This window comes from Lactuca virosa, chromosome 4 (genome assembly GCF_052849685.1).
Source record: "Lactuca virosa cultivar CGN04683 chromosome 4, Lactuca_virosa_CGN04683_v6, whole genome shotgun sequence".
In the NCBI taxonomy this organism is placed as follows: Eukaryota; Viridiplantae; Streptophyta; class Magnoliopsida; order Asterales; family Asteraceae; genus Lactuca; species Lactuca virosa.
Genome location: NC_136429.1, coordinates 378,751,158 through 378,774,035, shown reverse-complemented (window position 1 = coordinate 378,774,035; position 22,878 = coordinate 378,751,158). Strand labels below are relative to the sequence as shown.

At 38.7% G+C, this 22,878-nt stretch overlaps 1 protein-coding gene across 1 annotated transcript; it reads right to left on the bottom strand.

Annotated features, from left to right (window-relative positions):
* Positions 1–672: 672 nt before the first annotated feature.
* On the bottom strand, positions 673–3,022 carry LOC145108793 (large ribosomal subunit protein uL4). The gene is made up of 2 exons (XM_079045885.1): positions 1,857–3,022; positions 673–975 (listed from the first exon to the last, which is right to left on the bottom strand). Exons 1-2 carry the CDS (start codon positions 2,952–2,954, stop codon positions 862–864), a joined length of 1,212 nt encoding a protein of 403 aa, XP_078902011.1. The 5' UTR covers positions 2,955–3,022; the 3' UTR covers positions 673–861.
* Between the last annotated feature and the right edge of the window lie 19,856 nt (positions 3,023–22,878).

Genomic DNA, 22,878 nt, shown 5'->3' with positions numbered 1-22,878 from the left:
CATATGTTTTTATTTTATTTAACCGGTTTAATTTAACCGGTTCGACCGGATTTTTGTAAAAACCGACCGGTTCATTCCGGTTTAGAAAAAGACATAAAACCGGTGCTAGTTGAACCGCTCCCTTTTCCGGTTCCCGGTCCAACCAGTTCGACCAGCCAGTTCAAACCGGTTTTTAAAACATTGACAACAATAATAGAGCTCTTCAACTGACTACAGTCATCCTTTTGCATTAAAGAGGCAAAACCCATAAACAATATTCTTTGGGTATCTTTTTGCATTAATTGAGCTCTTTTTAATTGTTGTTACACTTCTTCCAACCATATCACCTAAATATATCTTTGTAAAATGGTCCAAAAGCTCTTTACAGATAATACAAGCTCTTACCTGACACAACTCTGAATAGAGCCAACTCTTAACTAACACATTATCACCCAATTATATAAAGGGGTGAACACAATAGCATTATTCACACCAAAGCTTATCAACTTGAAGTTTATTTTTATAAAATAAAATAAAAGCTCAGGTTTAGCCATAATGGCTTTGTGCACCTCTTATTAGTTAAAAAAAGGCTTCGTTCATAAAAAAAATGTCTAACAAATTTGATTGAAAATGCTTTCGATTATACATAGTTATCCAGTTAAAAAGATCTTGTTCAAATGCAGCATTTAGGAGTAAACCAAACATAAATATAACATAGATTAAGATTAAAGTTCCAACCATAACCATAACTCCATCACACAACAAAACTTGTTGCAAAATTAAACCCATAAAAATCCAATCTTATCAAAAAAACAACACAAAACAAATGTTCTTTATAAACTCTTATCTTAAAAACCTAACACATATGAGGGAAGAGAAGGATTACTGTGAAACTCCAAGCCACTTGGTGAAAACATCAAACTCAGCATAGTCGCTGTCTGATATCATTGTCTTGTACCATGATTTGCTAGCTGCCTTGATTTTGGCAGTTTCCTCCTGTTTAAAATCAACTCACAAAATTAATATAAAATACAACAAATAACAAATCAGAAGCTTCTTATTGTGGTATCAAATAGTCTGAATAGGATTCAGTCTCTTCTTACCAGACACAATAAGAGGCATATCAAATAACCTCTTATGCTTTCAACTTTTTTTATTGAAGCATTGCAATTTATAGCATCATACTTTCATTTTTTTCTATTACAAAATTACTTTTCATATCAAGACATTATACGTTGAAAAAACTACCCAATTATAGAAATAAAAATTGTTTTGTATTATATGAAAGTTTCTATAATTGGATAGATTTCTCAAAGTACAATGTTGTGATATGAAATAATGAAAGTAGAATGCTATAACAAAAATATCGATGAATGCACATTGATATTCATTGCAATTAGATGTGGAATGTAAGAGTGCAATCATGATAAAATTTGTGAAATTGTAAATCTGATATTTTTATGTAAATGAGCAAGGAAGTTTCAAAGATAAAAGTTTGGAAGAACACGAAGTTAAGAAAATTCATGGAAAATCATAAAAAGGGTCAATAAGAGTAGAGCTAGATTACTAAAAATCTATTAAATCAGAAATTAGTTTACTGACTTTCAGAATTAAGTTGTGCTATATCGGCTATGTCAACTATAACTATCAGGAATCAGGATCATCTAAAAACATTTGCTCTTTAATGGGTGAAATGTCAATTGGACTTAAGAAGGTATTTCAACTACTATGAGATAAATTGATCAAGGAAATTGGTTAGTATATCTTGCACCATGGTTAATAGACAATAGAACAGCCAAAACAAGCAAGGATAAGCACATATTTGATGAAGTGTATAAACATTCAATTAAACCAAATTGGGAATGAAAAATATATACCTTGGAAATGGGTTGCCTCTTGGCGTCAAGCTTTTCCTTCTTAGCCTTCTTCCTCTGTTCCTCAGCAAGCACAGCCATCCTCTTGGCAGTCTTGGCGTAGGGGTTCAACCTCAGCATAGTATTCAAGTTCTTCAATGGGTTCTTCTTCATTGGAGCCCTCTTTACCTCCTTCTTGATCGGCTTAACCACAGACTGAACCTCATCAGAATTGATTATCCGAGCTAGATCAGCATTCTCCATCTTTGCCCTCGGCAAAACATAACCCCTCTTCTTCTCACTTGTCTTATCAAATGATCCGTAGATGGAATCCAACTTTTCAAAAGCAGATTTAGTCCAGATGATGAACCTTCCAAGATGTCCACCAGGAGCCAGCTTCAACAAATTCAACCTCTCAACATTCGCGATTTCCACTCCAGGAATGTTCCTAAAAGCCTTCACAAGCTTGGCACCTTCAGTGCCGTACACAATCAATGGTCCTTTCCTAGAAATGTACCTGCGGTTCCTCATTTTTCCCTTTCCGGGACGAATACCAACTGAATCCTTCGCTTTCTCCGCATCAGCATAAGCGCCGATCTGCTTCAAAACCTTGATAGCGTTCTGCGTCTTCTCAACGCCCTCAGCAGAGTCGCTAACAACCAATGGAAGCTCAGGCACCGACTCAATACGGTGACCACGAGCCATCACGAGCGACGGCACAGCAGAAGCAGCGATGGCTGAAACCACAGCGTACCTCTTCTGGTTGACATTGATCTTCCTGTGCCAGCGGCGCCAGATCCTGGTCGGTGCGAACATGCGTCCACCACGACACATGTTACCGAAAGCTCCTTGTCCGGCACGGTGAGTTCCGCCACCAGGAACACGAGGAATACGGGATACTGCACGTCCAGTACCCCATGACTCGGCGGAGGTCTGGTGGCCGGCCTTTCGGGAAACGGCGTAGGGTTGACGGGAGTTTTTGGAGATATTGGAGTGAACGAAATTGACGATATCGGGCCGGATAGAAGCCTTCATGACTTGGGGGAGAGGAATCCCAGCACTGTCGGTGGCCATGTCGGACTCCAGGGATTGAACGGTGACGAGGGGACGAGCGGCGGCCATTTCTGCGAGATCGGAGTGCAGAGAGGAATGGGGAGGCTAGGGTTTTGGGCAAGGAGAAATAGGTTTTTGAGTGGAAGTAAATATAGATGCTATGAAGAGCAGGGCCGAAAGAAAATGGGTTTGTTGCATTTGGGTTTTTAGATATGGGCTTAAACCTCATATAGTTGAGTGAAGTTCCAATATCAATTATCAAGACATGATTTTATTCTACATAAAGATAATCATCATAAATGAAACAAGTATAGATAGTTTAAAATACCTATTTAAAACACTTCGACAAAATAGTTTCAAATCATTTAATTAGATAAATTGCAGAAAACTTATCAAAACATTAAAAAAAAACCATTAAAAACCTAAGAATATATATATATATATATATATATATATATATATATATATATATATATATATATATATATATATATATATATATATATATATATATATATATATATATATATATATATATAGTCGGATTTTCAAAATCTTAAATCATCTAACCCTGACATTTGGAAGTTTTGGGGGAATTTCAACTCCGTCGGAGGAGGGAAGAACGTTTTAAATCCGTCTATCGTCCCTATATTGTTGGCATTTGGGAGTTTTGGGGGATTTCAATTCTGTCAGAGGACGGAAGAACGTCTCAAATCCGTCTTTCGTCCTTATATTGTTGCTACTTTTAACGGTTTTATTCATGTTGTGTTTTTTTAACACAACATGGGTAGGCATAGTTTATGCAGGATGGAAGCATGAAACTAAGTAAACTTCATAGATTCCTCGTCTGCAACAACTTCTTATCCTTAATTTCATTTGCTTCCATCACTACTCTTCCTTGAGTGTACTCGAATCACTCATATTATATCCGATCAAATGTGTTAGACTTTGGTCCCCCTCCTTTAAGTTTTTCAATTTTTGGATTTCGAAATATGGTATTGATGTGGTAGTCACAAATGTTTAGAGATCTTTTAACAACAATAAATTTATGGATATTAAGGTGGTAGGCAAGCTAAGGAGTGTTAAAAATGTGATCAACGATTGACGGAGAAGGGAGGCTGCTAAAGATTCCAATGAATTAAATGGTGCAAAGAAAAAATGTTGTAAACATTGTCAAAGATCATTAAAATGTTTTGATAATATTTATAATAATAGCATAGTCCTTTTGGGTTGGCCTCATGACCCCATCGAAATTTGTTTCAAGATTAAAATTATTAATCGAGTAATAAAACAAAATCCCCATTTTACATATACAAAAACGTGAGTCATGTGCTACCTATGAAAACATATATTTTAGTTATATTCTGATGATGAGACGTGTGTGGTTAATTAGCATGTCATTACAAGAATATAAGTTAAAATGATGAGTCGCTTGTGAAGTTGTTTTGTTGATGGAGCATGTGTATTTAACCGGTATGTCAATATGAGAATAATTTTATGTCGAGGGTCAAGCGATTTTGCATGGTTGATTTAACATCTATTTAATGGTTTGTGGTATCCCCGTCAGTAAATCTGAGAAGAGCACAATCGAGATTAACATGCTATTGAACGTCAATGAATCTCAAATGATCTAGAAATTTCAAAAGTTTGAAATTGGCAAATTGCATTACCTACCTAAATAACTTTGTTGTGTGCTTACGACATCTATTTACACATCGCAAAACCAAATATGGATCTTTTCCTTGTTAATAACCCATTTAGGATTAAAAATATGTTAAGGATAAATTCAAACTAATTAAACTTCTTTCATCTTGTAGATGATGAACGACAACAACAACCCTCCTCCTTCGTCTCCAAACTCATACTTCTCTCTCATCTCAATCCTATCAAAGGAGAAACTCGCCATTCATAACTATTTGGACTATATTAGCAATTTAAGGATTGCCTTAAGGTACGAGGGAAAATAGTACGTCCTCAATGCGAATCACCATGTACGTAGATGATGAGTCCTCTGAAAGAATATATAAACAAGACGATTAATCTACAAAAGTTGCTTCCATAATGTTTGGCGAATGATGTGTATTTTTAATGAATTAGTTTTAAATTTATAAAACCTCTCAAATCTAAACCATCTAAAACACAAATAGACAGTGTGCCAAGTCGCGAAATAGAGTAGTAAAGGTAAGTAGGGTGTCGAACTTCTATGGGAACGAGTATGATTTCAATGGAAAATTACTGCTACTAATTAAACTAAAGAAAATAATTGTAAATTGGGAGGGGTTACTGATTTTGCAAGCTCAACAACTTAAATCATCATCTAAAACAATTAACTAGCGAAATTACTTAGACTAAAGCAAACAAAATAGAAATGATGTAAAATAAAGATCCAAAAGCACTTACATTGTAACGTCCCAAAATTCTGAACCAAAATTTTTTGTTTTCATATTAATTAAAACATCAACCAAACGTGTTTAATAAAAACCAAATGGAAATCATAATGTATTCATAATCATCCAAAACACATTAGAGTCAAATAAGTGTGAAGTCATGGTGTGTGCGATACGATCACCCCAAGCTCTTCTCCTTCAATCCGGAAATACCTAAAACATAAACTCAAGGTTGTGTCGAGTCTATTTCACCCCCGAGTCTATTTCGCCCCTAAGTCTGTTTCAACTCATGTGTCGGACCAAATTCGTATCGGGTCTATTTCACCCCCGAGTATATTTCAACTCATATGTCAGCTTAAGGTTGTACCGGGTCTATTTCACCCTCGGGTCTATTTTGCCCCACACACATATAGCAAACAGGCACACATGCATACAACACATACAACATAAGTCACAAAGACTACAAGCACATAACATATCCTAGTGTCCTATAATATAGTGAGCAAACTCACATCGATTTGCTGTCATTCAATAAATGCTCGGGCTGCTGAACCGGAGAATCCCCGTACTAACCAACCAAATAAAACCCCAATTTATAATTGGGTCATAATCCATAATCGAGAATCTAGTTCATTGGTCTAACACCCAGGGTAAAAGACCATTTTAACATTTCCTCACTTAGCCCAATATTCGAGGCCTAACTTAATGGAACTAAAAGCCCAATAGTGGCCTAATTTCCTAAAGGTTACCCAAAGCCCAATATGGACCAAAATCCAAGAAGGCCCAAAGCCTAACAATGGCCCAACATCATAAAGGCTAATGACCCAACAATGCCCAAAACCCTAATAGGCCAAATACGGACCAAACCGCAAAGCCCAAAACCAGGCCTAGTATGTTACACGTATTAGACGTACGCCCGACATACTAGGCAACATGCCTGATTAGGGACTCGAATTAAGCACTTTTTCCCCTTTTAGCACTTGATATTTGCAACCAAACGTCCAAACTTCAGATCCAATCCTAGTGGGACGTCTTAATTCATAAATTCATTAACTTAGAGCCTTTGCATGGCTTAAAAGAACTCAAACCCAAAATTTAGCATTCTACTTTCACCAAATGGACACAAACACATGCATGGTTGATCCACAACCATCAAGATGCTAAATTTATGAATTAGGGACCTCAAAAACATCAAAAGAAGCAACTCCTAACTTTTGGAGTGGCAGAATTCCCACTAGATGTCATCCATGGGACCAAAAGTGACCAAAACTTCATAATACTAGATCTAAGCATACAATGAGCAAGTTCCAAGCTTTATACTTTAATAAAGTTGGAAATGATGAGTATAATCTGGATCTACAAGCTCTCATTTGATCAAAGCTCATTCTTCAACACTCTCCTTCCTCAAAGCTCACCAACTTACACTAAAACACACACAAAAGGGATTAAATATTCTCTAAAGGGGCTAGGGTTTCGAAATAAGGCTCAAAGGTTAGCGGAGGTTGAGAAATGGGGGGATCATGGGTCATAATGTTGTTTAAATATGGTCCAAACCCTAAAAATTAGGGTTTGTCCCCTTGGTGCGTACGCCCAACGTATCCCCATATTTCCGGAAATGGCAAAAATGCCCCCTAGGGATCAAATTTGCAAACTATTTACACATAAAGGGTAAAAAATGAAAAGTACATTGAATCGGGTGTTACAATTCTTCCCCACTTGAATTACACTTTGTCCTCAAAGTTTGTTGCCGAAAATAACTCCGGGTAATGCTCCCTCATATCACCTTAGGCTCCTACGTCCATTCAGAACCCTTTCGGTGTTGCCGTTGCACCTTCATTGGATCCACGACCTTGCTTCGTAGAGTCTTCATCCTCCAGTCAAGGATCGTCATTGGTCTCTCTATATAATTTAGGAGATCATTCACCCAAATGTCCTCCAGTGGAACCACTACGGAATCATCAACCAAGCACTTCCGCAACTGAGAGACATGAAAAGTACTATGGATCTGACTGAGCTTCTCCGGCAGATCCAAACGATACGCAACCCTGCCCACCCGAGCTATAACCCTGAAATGACTTATATACCTAGGACCCAGCTTCCCCCGCTTCCTGAATCGGGTGACATATTTCCAAGGTAACACCTTCGGGAGTACCATATCTCCAACCTGAAATTCCAAGTCTGACTGGAGTCTGTCTGTGTAGCTCTTCTGCCAACTCTGTGCTGTCTGAAGTCTGTTGCGGACCTGCTAAATTAATTTCATTTTCTTGAGCACCACCTCGGTACTCCCCATGACCCGCTGACTGGCCTCTCCCCAAAAAATCGGGGTCCTACACTTCCTCCCGTAGAGTATCTCAAAAGGAGGTCGATCAATTCTAGCGTGATAACTGATGTTATACAAAAATTATGCCAAAGGAAAATACGTATCCAAACTACCGTCGAAATCCAGTACACATGCCCACAACATCTCCTCTAATGTTTGGATAGTCTGCTTACTCTGACCATCAGTATGCGGGTGGAAAGTCATGCTAAAGTGTAGACGAGAGCCCAACTCCTCGTGGAATCTCTTCCAAAACCTGGAAGTAAATCGAACATCCCTATCAGAGACCACAGAAACCGGCACTCCATTCCGCGCCATTACCTCCCGAATGTAGATATTGGCTAGCCACTCCACTGAAATACTCTCCTGAATCGGAATGAAATGCGCGCTCTTGGTCAATCGATCCACAATGTACGATATCGAATCCACCCCGCACGCCGTCCGAGGCAACTTTGTGATAAAATCCATCGTAATCTCTTCCCATTTCCAAACAGGAACTTCCAACGGGTCCATTTTGCCATGGGGTCCCTGATTCTCGGCCTTGACCTTCCTGCAATTCAAGCACCTCTCCACATACCATGTCATATCCCGCTTCATGCATGGCCACCAATAATCTAGCCGGAGATCTTTATACATCTTTGTTGCCCTGGGATGAATAGAAAATCTTGACTTGTGCACCTCCTCCATCAATATTTGGTACACCACCCTAATATGGAACCCACACTCTCTAGTGAAGGGTCAATAATACTCGACTATCATAATCAAAGGAAGCCACATGACCTACTATGCGCTCACTCTCCTGGTGCTCTTCCTTTATAGCCTTGACTTGAACCTCCCGGATCTACTCTAAAAGTGGGGTAATCACTGTCATATTCAAACACACATACCTGATCGGAGCTGCGACTGCCTTACAGCTGAGAGCATCGACCACCACGTTATCCTTTCCCGGGTGATAAAAGATCTCACAATCATAATCTTTCACCATATCCAACCATTTACACTGCCTCATATTCAGATGCAGCTGGTCAATCAAATACCTCAGGCTCCTGTGATCCGTGTAGATAGTACAATGGATACAAACACATGCACATGCATGGTTGATCCACAACCATCAAGATGCTAACTTTATGGATTAGGGACCTCAGAAACATCAAAATAAGCAACTCCTAACTTTTAGAGTGGCAGAATTCCAACTAGATGTCATTCATGGGACCAAAAGTGACCAAAACTTCATAATACTAGATCTAAGCATACAATGAGCAAGTTCCAAGCTTTATACCTTAATAAAGTTGGAACTGATGAGTAGAATCTGGATCTACAAGCTCTTATTTGATCAAAGCTCATTCTTCAACACTCTCCTTCCTCAAAGCTCACCAACACACACAAAGGGGATCAAATATTCTATAAAGGGGCTAGGGTTTCGAAATAAGGCTCAAAGGTTAGTGGAGGTTGAGAAATGGGGGGGATCATGGGTCATAATGTTGTTTAAATAGGGTCCAAACCCTAAAAATTAGGGTTTGTCCCCTGTGACAACCCGAAATTTCTAACTTGTAAAGTCATTCAATTCAATCAAAGGTCAGACTAGTTTCTGTTATCTTTTAGCCTTGATAAGGATTATTCTTGAAGTTTTTAAGCCTTGTGCCCATAAGACTTAATGCTATGTATTGAGAGTAAGGATTTAATGGGTTTCAAGTTGAGCCAAGAACATCCATCAAGGGATGTTTACGGCCCAAGGTGGGTTTACGCCCGTAAACCCAAGCTTGGCCGTAAACCCCTTCCTTCAAGTATAGGATTCCTTCATTTCTTCCTCATTTCTCACATCTTCAAGGCTGAAAACTCGTTTCTCTCTCAAGTATCATCAAGAACACTTCCATTTCTCTTCAAATTTGTAAGTAATTCTTCCATTGTTTCTTGATATCTTTCTTGATCTTGTTAAACCCTTTGATTTCATCCATGAATTCAACTCTTTTGGGTTAGATCTTCAAATCATCATCCTTTTCTTCAAGAACACCAAGAACACACATTAGTTCTTTGGGTCGTAATCACCCTATAAGCTTCCAAAACATAAGTATCTCTTCCATATATTTGTTATCCATTAGAAGCACTTGATAAACAACCAAGAAACAAACACTTTGTGCATAAACTTCAAGACTTTACGGCCGTAAACCCTTCTTGGGACCATAAACCCTTCTTAGTTCATGAGGTGGTCGTGAACCCTTCAACCCATGGTCGTAAACTCCTTGGTCGTGAACACCCCTTGGCCGTAAACACACCCTTGTATGGCCGTGAACACCCTTCATACAATCATATGTGATTGTAACACTTCACTCCAAGTGTTTCCTAGTCCCTAAGGTTATTCCCTTACATGATTAGTTGTTATATACACTAATTATATAAATATATGTGTCATTATATTCTTAATAGGATCCGTTTGTGCTCAAGACTTCACTTGGCATACCTAGCATCCTAATCGATCTTACATTCGAATCACTCACTATAGGTGAGTTCATACCCCTTAACTTATCTTTTAAATGATTTTAAATGCTTTTATGAGGGGGGGGGGGAATACAAGTTGAAAACAATATAGTTATACTATCAATCACATGTGAGTTATAACTATCAAACAAGAGGATTTCTTATACTTCGAACTGTGTTATCAAACAAACTGTTTCAAATCATTTTATAAACTGACATCAAGTCATCAATAACCATTCAAATGGTTAAAACTCTTTTATAACATAAACTGTTTATCGTTTTACAAAACTCTTTTAAACTTATATATTGTAAAAATCATGTCTATATAGATATAGTTATATAAATAAGGTTGAAAGGGCTTAGGACTTATAACTCGTTTTATTTCTTGTTCCTTGTTTGGTTGTGGACTTAGGGTATCGGTTGTTTGTCCGAGTGTCATTTAAATCTTAGTTATATATTATGTATATGTATGTAGATATAAAAGTTCTTCCAATCAGTTCAATACCTTTGGGTAGCAAAGGTGTACAAACATGATCAGTCATTCAAACAACAGTACTAGTAAACTATAATAGGTATAGTTTAGAGGATTACTACTTACTATTTCTAGAACATTGAAACATACAAGAGTCAGTTCATACATGAGTCAGTTCAAACATACTATACACTAGAACAAAAGGAACATACTATACACTAGATTAGAAGGAACATACTATACACTAGAACAGAAGGAACATACTATACACTAGAATAGAAGGAACATACTATTCACTAGAACAGAAGGAACATACTATTCACTAGAACAGAAGGAACATACTATACAAATGCAATAAAAAAATAACATTAATGTGAGCCATTACTTCATTGTCACACCCCAAAACCGAAACGGCGGAACGTTCGGGGGTGGAGGACGTCATGTACAGTATCACAACAATGCATAATAGTAAACAAGCAACAACATCATCCATTGCATTAATAGTAATAATTTTAATACAAGTGTGTTCAGTAGTTTATATGACACCAAAAATGAATAATCAAAATAAAAGATGAGTCTTGAATGTGCTCCATCTTCTTTGAAAACCTGATCATCGGTACCTGTCTACTGGCGACCTGAGAATAAAAGTTATTTTGAAAGCGTAGATCAACATTTAAGCCGGTGAGTTCATAATTATTTTAGTGTCGTTGTTTGTATAAGTTGAAGAAAGTATTTGTAAGTGTTTGATGTAAGAGTTTGTAAGTGTTTGTTGAAAATGTTTGTAAACTTCCTAGAAAAATCCTATATTTTCTACTAAAGTAGTCTTCTACCAAGACCCAACTGTTTTCTATGTTTGTTCTTTTGTAAAAGTGTGAGTTTTCCCAAAGTGTGACTATCATTACAAAAATATAGTTTTTCATTACCGTTATGTGAGAAGATTCACAATGTGAATGAAATGGGAAAAGTAAAGATGTATTAGTAGTTTTATTTAGGTAACTACTAATGTACTAACTACCCTTAAACTTGTTAGTTTAATTAAGGTAAAATGTGATCTGATTGTATCCATACTTGATTTGACTTAGTATAACACGACGTTCGAGACGTCGAAATGATATGACATTCGTCACCCGTATACCTACAGGTCCCACTGTAGCTAGCAGCAAGGTGTGGGATGGTCAATCCTATATAGATCTATACACAAATTCACGCTCTCCCTCCAGGAGACTCTGGGTACGAAACGTGACACAATAGTATATGCCGCACCATGAAGTAGTATCTCACATTAATGTTATAGTATTCTAGTATTATAGTATGTTCTGGTGTAGTATTCTCTCCGTCTAGTATGTAGTATGTTCTCTAGTATATAGTATGTATTGATTCTCGTTATAGTATTCTCTATCTGTTTCTCTTTATAGTAAGTATTGTTTCTCGTTATAGTATGTACTGACTCATGTATGAACTGACTCTTAGTATGTTTCGTTGTTCTAGTAATAGTATTAGTGACTTCCTAAACTATACCTATTATAGTTTACTAGCAATGTTGTTGGTATGAATGAACATGGTTGAACACCTTTGCTACCCAAAGGATCTGAACTGAATAAGAACTTTTATATCTATATACATAGACATAATATATAACTAAGATTCAAACGACCTTCGGACAAATAAACGATACCCTAAGTCCACAACCAAATAAGGAACAGGAAGTAAGGCGAGTTGTCAGTCCTAAGTCCTTTCAATCCTACTTATATAACTATATCTATATAGATATGCTTTTGAAAAAATATAAGTTTAAGAGTTTGATAAAGAGTTTTGCATATAAAAGAGTTTGTAAAACGATTTGAAGTAGTTTGTTTGAAAACACAGTTTGAAGTATAAGAAATCCATTGTTTGATAGCTATTAATGACATGCGATTGATATAATAACTATAATGTTTCTACTTGTATCCCCCCCCCCCATAAAAGCATTTAAAATCATTTAAAAGGTAAGTTAAGAGGGTATGAACTCACCTGCAGTGAGTGGTATGAATGAAAGGTCGGTTTGTAGGATGCTAAGTGCCAAGTGAAGACTTGAGCACAACGGATCCTAATAAGCATATATTGGCACATATATGTATATAATTAGTGTTTATACAACTAATCATGTAAGGAAAACACCCTAGGACTTAAGAAAAACTTAGATTGAAGTGTTAAAAGTACCAAAGGTTGCATAAAATGGGTGTACGGCCACACATGTGCGTGTGCGGCCACCAGGTGTGCTGCCCCTTGGGTGTACGGCCTGGTGTGTGCGGCCATGGAGTGTGCGGCCGCAAACTCCTAGGAAAAATGGTCAAAAACATATTCCAAGGTTATATCTTGCATCCCCTAATTATCCTTGATCATGTGCTAGCATACAATTGGAGTTTGAGGCCCTTAAGCACTAAACAAAGGGGTATACAGCCACATGGGTGTGTGCGGCCGCACACTCCTTGATGATCATATTCTGGACGTTTTCTAAGGCTCATATCTAGCAAGTAACAAGCAGAATAAGGGTACTTACAATATAGAAGCGTTTAGGGGTGTTTGGAGCCCAAGAACTTAGTAGGTGTTCTTGGTGTTCTTGGTGAAACTGAAGAACACTTGAAGATCTACCAAAATGGAGTGATTTCATGGATGAAATCAGTGATCTATGCTAGATGGAGTAAGGAATCAACAAATCAAAGGAAAGAAACACTTACCACTTGAAGATCTAGCTGAAAAATCGGATGTTACTTGAGAGAAAACGAGTTTTGGTCTAGGAGGGTGAAAAGGGTTGAATGAAGGCCAAGCCTTCACTTTATAGACGTGAGTGTGCTGCCAGAGGAGGGGTGTGCAGCCGCACACCCAAGTGTGCGGCCGTACACTCCTTATGTTGGAGTGTTTGGCCAATTTTGGGTCGGGGTGAACTTGCGGAACCCAAATCTAAACTCTAACTTGAAGATACTAGGTTTAGAACACTCAATTTGACTCAAAACAATGCTTGAAGGTAGCAGAAACAAGTCTAACTTTGATTGATTTGAATAATAGCACAAGATAGAAATTTTGGGTTGTCACATTCATGGCATGGCAATATACTGTTGTGTCACATTTGGTAACCAGAGTCTCCTGGAGGGAGAGCATGAATTTGTGTATAAATCTATACGGGATTGACCATCCTACACCTTGCTGCTAACTACAGTGGGACCTGCAGGTATACGGGTGATGAATGTCATACCATTTTGACGTCTATGAACGTCGTGTTTTACTAGTCGATCAAGTATGGTTATAATCTCATCACATTTTACCTTAATTAAACAATTGGTTTAAGGTAGTTAGTACATCGGTAGTTACTTATTACAATACTACTGTACATCTTCATTTTCCCATTACATTCATATAGTGATCTTCTCACATAAACAATAATGTAAACTATTTTCTGGTAATGATAGTCATACTTGGGAAAAACACTCACTTTTACAAAAGAACAAATATAAAGAACAGTCGGGTCTTGGTATAAGACTACTTTCCAATTTAGTAGAAAATATAGGATTTTCTAGGAAGTATACAAACATTTACATCAAACACTTACAAACATTTACATCAAACACTTACAAACACTTTCATCAACCCTATACAAACCTTGACACTAAAATACTTATGAACTCACCAGCTTAAATGTTGATCTACTCCTTCAAAATTACTTGTATTCTCAGGTCACCAGTACACAGGTACCGATGACCAGGTTTTGAGAAGACGGAGCATGTTCAAGACCCGTCTTTTATTTTGATTCATATTTTGGTGTCTTTCAAACTATACACAGAACACACATGTATTAAATTATATTATTAATGCAATAGATGATGTTGTTGCTTGTTTACTATTGTGCATTTTTATGATATTATACATGACATCCTCCGCCCCCGAACGTTTCCGTCGTTCTGGTTTGGGGGTGTGACAGATTGGTATTAGAGCTTTGTTTATAGTGAATCGAGTATATCAACCCATAAAAGATATACAACTATAAACACGTCGGGATTAAAACACTCTAACCAAGAATTAATACTTTTAAAATAATAAAATATTTTAGTAAAGTATTCATACAAGCATTCATACTAGGATCAGTGTCATACTAGAACAGAACAAAAGTATTGTGGTTGTTGGACAGCACAGGTAGGCTTGGGGACATATAATCAGATCTGGGAGTGATATAACCTAATCAACTATATCTTTCCGAGATGTGATTAGCATGTGCCTAGGAATGGTTGTGGTGTTGCAGCAAGTCTAAAAACTTACCAACACTACTACAATGAAAACTTTAGAACAAAACATAAACCTAAAATACTATAGGAGTATTTTGTGTTACTATAATTACCTATGTGCAAACTAAAAAGTCTTTACTAGTATGTCAATAGTTGCTGAGTGGATACGCTAAGCTTATATGTGACTAAGGTGTCATAGACTTAGAATCTGTGATCTTTGCTTTACTTCATGTTCCTTGTTTGGTTGTGGACTTAAAGTTAGGGTCACTTATTTGAAGGTCTGTTCTATCTTGGTTACATATGACTGGTATGCACTAACAAATATTGGAGTAACTAGTAAGGATCATCTTATAATTATCTTAAGTAGTACGTCTATTAACTATCTCTTTTACCCCTATTCTCGCGTAGATATCATGGCGGGATTTCATCCTCATGGAGATCCGTACTTCCCTAACCAAGGAAATGGTGGATGGCTCGATGTAGAGCCAGAAGAGAATCATGCAATTCCTTTTGATGATGAATTTGCAGAAAACTTCCCGAAGGATTCTGACTTCGAGCCAGAAGTCAATGATCTATCCCTGGTAGCTCCAATCCCAAATCCTAACCCTCATCCGGCTTTTCAAGGCCCGATGCCTTTGTGGGCTGAGAACTTGGGTAGGTGGAGCCGTGAACAGGGTCAACCCTTACCCTACAACGGAGACCGGAGTTTCTACAACCTAAGTTAGGGAGGATCTGCAGACAGAGTTCTTCCCATCTTGGTTCGCGGAGTGGCTAGCAATGTTGAACTAGGAATGACAGCCATTCAACAAACCTTGGAGCTCGATGCGGATACGAACGCCAATACGAATTGTATTTGCAATATTGAAGTTGCTCATGGGAGAGCTATGAGAGACAATGAGGCTCTGCAGCAAGAGCTAGCTGCAACTCGAGCTGAAGTCATAGAGCTCCGAGCATGCCAAAGAGTACATGAGAGACACCTGCTAGATATAGAGCGTCAGCTGGCCGAATTAAGGGTTCATCCGAGAGGTGCCCGTCGCCAGTAGGAGATGCTCTGCTCATCCTTCCTTTTGATTTAAGGAATAGCCTTCTTATCTATGCTCTAAGTAGCACTTTTCCCTGTAATCTTCCTGTTATGTTAAGACCTTGAACTTCTAGCTTATTAGGTCTTTGTGCTGTCAAAATTTTCTCTTTATGGTTTGATGTAAGACCTACTTCAAGGTCACTTTTCCAGAACTCGTTACATCTTTAATGCCAATATTATTGACAGACATCTAGTCTTTTGGGAAATCCTTATCCAAATGCTTTCATCCTTCTATTGTTAGATCTTCCTTACAAACATACTCTCATCTGTTTTGTTGGGCTATGGCGATTTAGTCCATGGAACACTCTCATTATTCTCACAATTGAATTCTTACTATCATCTTCATCTTTGTGAACTTATAGCTACAAGATGCCTCCTCGTCGATCAAACAGACACACTACTCCGATAACTCCAGCTCAAACACCACTACCTCCTCCACAATTCGATCCGGCAGCTATCCAAGCTGCAATGGCTGCGACTGTTACGACGACCCTAGCTCCATTCAACACGAACGGTACTAGCAGGAGTGGATCGGGTGTTAACTTCACCCAAGGTTGTAGTCACGGGCACCCTAGGGAGTATTCGTATAAGTACTTCACCAACTGAAAGCCCAGGACCTTTAACGGGACTGGTGGAATCATTGCCCTCTCGCAATGGTTCGAAAAGACGGAGTCGATCTTCGAGGTCTGCTCTTGTCCGGAAGGGAGCAAAGTTAAATTTTATGCTTGCACCTTCGCGGACAGAGCCCTGACATGGTGGAATAGCCATGTCAAGTCACTAACCCTGATAGTGGCTAATGCTATGGGCTGGGAAGCTCTGAAGGAGCTCATGATTGAGGAGTACTACCCGAGGGGCGAGGTTCAGAAACTTGAACAAGAACTTTGGAGCCTAACCATGAAGGGTTCCGATATAGTTGCCTACACCTCCAGGTTCAGCGATCTGGTGGCTCTATGTCCGGGAATGGTCCCCACTGAGGGGAAGAAGGTCGAGAGGTACATTTGGGGGCTGATGCCTCCATTTCAGGGGAATGTATTAGCTTCAAACCCCACTACCTTCGACAGTGCCAAGCGACTGGCACAACGGCTCATCGATCACGGAGTCCGCACCCCGACAACGACAACAACGCTTGCCATCCCAGAACCATCCAAGGCCGGTGACAACAAGTGGAAGTTTTGGGACAACAACAAGAAGAACGCGGCGCAGAACTCTGCCAAAAAGCAGCACGTCGTGGATGTTTATGCCACGATAGCACCTACTGCCACTGCGCTGGTGAAGCAGTATATGGGAAGCTTGCCAAAGTGCAACAAGTGTAGCTTCCACCACAACGGACCCTGCCAGGAAATGCAGTGTACAAACTGCAACAAGAAGGGGCACACTGCCCATTTCTACATATCTCCGGCTAGGCCAATCACCCAGGTCCTTGGTGCTGGAGCAGGCTAGGCCTGCTACGGGTGTGGTGAAGTGGGGCACTTCAAAGGGAATTGCCCGAAAGCAGGGAATGCGGGTGGAGTGGGAAGAGTTATGGCGATAGGCCATGAGGAAGCAGTAGCAGACCCTACGGTGGTGACTGGTATGTTTCTCCTCGATAACTCTTATGCATGCATACTGTTTGATAGTGGAACGGAGAGGAGTTTCGTGAACCAGAAACTTGCGAAGTACTTACGTATCATCTCGAGCATACAAGCCTAAAAGTACTTACGAAAGGAATGTCATGCATTCCTTGCTCATGTAGTCGATATGAGCCAAGAGACGAAAGACATAAAGAACATCCTAGAAGTATGCGACTTTCCTGACATCTTTCCAGAAGAACTACCAGGATTACCTCCACATCGTCAAGTCGAGTTCAGAATAGACTTAGTTCTAGGGGCTACCTAGTAGCCAAATCGCCTTATCGTATAGCACCAGCTGAGATGCAGGAGCTATTCGGCCAACTTAACGAACTGCTCAACAAGGGCTTTATTAGACTAAGCTTTTCACCCTGGGGAGCACCAGTCTTGTTCGTGAAGAAAAAAGATGGATCGTTCCGTATGTGCATCGACTACAGAGAACTAAACAAGCTTACAATCAAGAATCGTTACCATCTACATCGCATAGACGACTTGTTCGACCAACTGCAAGGGGCGAATTACTTTTCAAAGATTGATCTGAGATCCGGCTATCACCAATTACGAGTGTTAGAGGAAGATGTTCACAAGACATCCTTCCGAACTCGTTATGGACACTATGAGTTTGTAGTGATGCCATTCAGATTGACCAATGCGCCTACAGTATTCATGGACTTAATGAATCGGGTGTGCCGTCCTTACATAGATCAATTCGTTATCATTTTCATCGACGACATTCTTATCTATTCTCGTAGTAAGGAGAAGCATAGTCAACACTTACGTCAGATTTTAGAAACCCTACGAGCAGAGAAGCTTTATGCGAGGTTCTCTAAGTGCGAATTTTGGATTTGAAGCGTCGAATTCTTGGGTCACGTGGTTAGCGAAGAGGGAATTCACGTGGACCCTTCCAAAATAAAGGCCATTGAGAACTGGTCAGCACCGAAGACGCCTACAGAAATTCGTCAATTTCTAGGCCTCGCTGGCTACTATTGCAGGTTTATTCAGAACTTCTCTAAAATCGCAAAACCGCTTACTACATTGACCCAGAAAGGCGTGGCCTTCGGCTGGGAAGAGAAACAAGAAAAAGCATTCCAAACCCTGAAGCGAGCCTTATGCAGCACACCGATACTATCCCTCCCAGAAGGGATAGAAGACTTCGTGGTTTATTGCGATGCATCCAACCATGGGATTGGATGTGTTCTTATGCAACGGGGAAAGGTCATCACCTATGCCTCAATATAGCTAAAGACACACGAAGTCAACTACACCACACATGATATTGAGTGAGGAGCAGTGGTATTTGCTCTGAAGATCTGGAGGCACTACCTGTATGGTACAAAAAGCACTATCTTTACAGACCACAAAAGCCTTCAACATATATTCGACCAGAAGGAGCTCAACATGAGACAACGATGGTGGGTCGAGCTACTCAGTGACTACGAATGTGAAATTTGTTATCATCCCGACAAAGCCAACGTATTTGCTGACGCCCTAAGTTGGAAAGAATACTCTGTTCGTAGAGTCAAATCATTGATTATGACTATCCATTCGCATCTGTCCACACAAATTATGGATTCTTAGTTAGAAGCCTTGAAACCTGAAAATGTGGCGGGTGAATCCCTGAGAGGGATGGATAAAAACCTGGAAGTCAAGGGTGGAGGAGCCTTATATCTCATGGATCGAATCTGGACACTGAGGCACGGTGGTTTCAGAGACTTGGTCATGACCGAAGCGCACAAAACTCGATATTCCGTCCACCCAGGTTCAGATAAGATGTATCTGGATCTCAAGAAGTTATATTGGTGGCCTAACATGAAAGCAGAGATTGCTACCTTTGTGAGCAAGTGTCTTACTTGCACCAAGGTTAAGGTCGAATACCAGAAACCCTCAGGTTTACTACAACAACCGGAGATACCTGAATGGAAGTGGGAGCGGATCACAATGGATTTCATAACCAAGTTTCCCAAGGCAACGGGTGGTATCTGTTGGGTTTTGAGCATTCTAACACTCCTAAGTGTACATGCAACCCTAATAAACCTTGGATCTATGTTTTCTCTAAAATACATGCAAATAATAATTTCCAAGGTTTACATCCTAACTAGCATGGCATGAAGAACTAGAATCATAAAACACTAGAAGAATGACATACCTTTTGATAGTGATTGATTGCTTGGAGTTTGAGAGCCTAGCACCAATAATGTAAATGCCTCAAGTGGAATCACAAATCACCACAAAGCTTGGAACCTTGAGAGAATAATATATGTGCTCTAGAAATTAGGCCACCACTCTTGTTCACACACAACTAGTGTCATTTCAAGCATCATAAGCTTCTTTATATAGTGTAGAGGATTAGGGTTACATCCATGTAAACCCTAATACCCATGACTCTTCCTTTCCAAGGATCCATGGGTTAAAAGCTCCATGGACTATCCATGGATTCCCATGCATGCCAAGCCCATTCCAAATGAGTATTAGCCCACACTACATAAAATACAAGAGCCCATATTTAATTAGTCACCTTTTTTATCACCAAATTAATTCTAAATTAATTTATGACCAATACTAATTAAATAATATGATTTAATATTAATATATTATAAATTATAATATATTAATAAAGCATGAACATACTATTCTCAAAAGATTATCCAAACAAACTGTTCGGGTGAAGTGCAACCCAAATGGACCATGCCGGGTCGGGTCAAGTACATCTCAAATATTGTTATGGACTTACACACCTTATCCAACAGTCTCCCACTTGGATGAGTCTAATAACATATTTGCAGATATGACTTCAGGAACCAACCGGCAATCGTAGCTCTCAAACCTTGTTGAACTATGAAGCGCCATTTTAGATAAGTGATCATATAATCCTCTGCTCTCATGATATCAGTCGGACAAATACATGGAACAATGTCTTACTTATTGTCCAGTTGTTTGTTTCCCGATTTCCGATTTGTTTGACAAAGAACTTAATCGAACACATCAATTTAGTTCTGACCGGGCCCGGTACATAGGTCAAAACAAAATCATCGAGGGGCCCAGATATCGCTTCTATTTCTAGAAGGAACAGATAAACTTCGACTCATATGCTTGTTCTACTACTTATTGAATTGCACACAAAGTCACGTTTTATAACATCAAGTTACTGATGCGTTTTCGTGCAATCAATGTACAACCAACTCATAGGTAACAACTCATATCTCTAGGTTTGAAGACTTATATGATATTACCGTCTCACGATCACTCGAGATAAATTCCATGAAGTGATGCAAGTGAGCGTGGGTTGAATCCAATACTCATAACTTAGGAGCACTCATGAGTGTTGTAGCCATGTCCAACATCTTAGACCTCTACAACCAACTCATGACAGTCTTGATTCATATCTACTTCAAACATATGACCGACTGTGGATGGTTTGAATAACTTAATCATTCGGAAAGAATAACCTAGTTATTATGGAAGTCAAAACATGCAAAGTGAAACACAAGAATAATTGAATCCAATATGGTCTCAACACTTATGAATATAAATAAAACACCTTTTATTCATCACCATATTGATTCCACATTATTCTGTTTCGATTTATCAACTTAACACTTGAATTAAAACAATAGTTGTCCCATGCTCCAAGCATGTACACTATGTTTTCTAAACAATAGTCATGACATACACCAAGTATGCACACTATGTTTGTCTATGATCTTTTTACTTTGTGAAGTAGATCAATTGAACATGATTCCAATGATGCTCATTTCACAGTCCCAAATCCTTACCGTAAATGTAAGAATACCAAATTCTTGTCATTTACTGTAATCTGTTAGATTCCAAACTTATATGCATTGATCCTCTTGCAATGTCTATGCACAAAAGTCACAAAACTTGTCAACAGTCATTACAGAGTATTCCAAAGGAGATCAATTCCATGGAAACGAAGTCTCATATTCAAAGTACATTTCTTTGAACATCCTTCTTGCATAAATTTTCTAACTTTCTCATAGATTCTTAATATCCAACTCCCAATATGGAAAATTTCCATATTCCCATTTTGATTATCATATCTGAACAAGAGCTACCTCTTTTTAGAATATATTTATATGGTCCTTCCAAAATTTGACACTATACTTCCAACTGTCCCTTAGCAACCAATCTTTGGTGAACCTTAGATTGTCCTCGACAATTGCTTAATCATTTTAGTCATATCCGGTTCTATTCCTTTTTCCCTCTTAATGCTCTAAGCATTTTGAAAAATTTAGAACGGATAAATATTATAGCACATGTGACCGATCCTATACCCGAAGCATATGGGACACGATTCATGATGTCTCACATAAAGACCTGATACTAGATCAGTCTTTTGCTACAATATTTTTTATTTGCCATGTTTTCAAAAATCGACTATGAAGAGGGATGCCGTAATCATAATCGAATTTGAGAATGCAATATATATAGAATCTCCTTATGTTGAACCATTCCAACATAAAATCCATATATATATCCTTGACTAAAGATGATTGAAATCTCAATCTAAACTTTTTAGGATTGAAATGAAGTATAATCTCCTCTCCCTTAATTATAGCAAAACAACCTTTTCCAAGTGAAACTCTTGTTTTCTATAATTAACAATACTCATCATAATTGATTATGCTCCCACTAGCATAATAATTATTTAGCACAACAATTATGCTCCCACTAGCTTTGACATGTACTCAGAAATCGACTTCTAGAAATCAATACTTTATTGACTTTCATCACCAAAGTTCAGACTTCTGATACGAGATGCTTCGAAAAAAACTTTATCTAAGCTTCTCAAACTCATACATCTTTCTTTAGATAGCCCACATGTGTGTCTAAACAATTATGAAGAGGGATGCCGTAATCATAATGTTTAGACCTGTTTGCCATTTCTCACAAGTCCATGTTAATGTGCCGGTTAACCACACACGCTCCACTAACGACTTTGAGAATGCAAACATCACAATTGCTATCTACTTAAAATCTACTTAGTGAAAGCGTTTCCTCACCATCATTTTCATGAATCGGAGAGAAACCTTATGACACTTAGATTTTATAGTGTATGAGTTTCTATCCATGTGAATTTGTCAAAACCATAATCACAAGACAAGGTTAGTGACAAATTCAGCCTTACATGGATTGAACTTGTTCAATCTTAATTTCTTGTCACCTGGTAGCACAAGGCCCACCAATGCTTCCAAGCTGTTATGCACACAGTTTAGAACTAACAGAACTCATATGCATAGTCAACTTAATAGGAACAGACACAGAAACAAGAATCATGTCAACTTAATAGGTTGCAAACCTTAAGTCGTGTGCTAGTGATAAAACTCAGGTTTTACTCTTGATTAAATCTTGAAATCCTTTCAGGATCTTTAAGACTCCC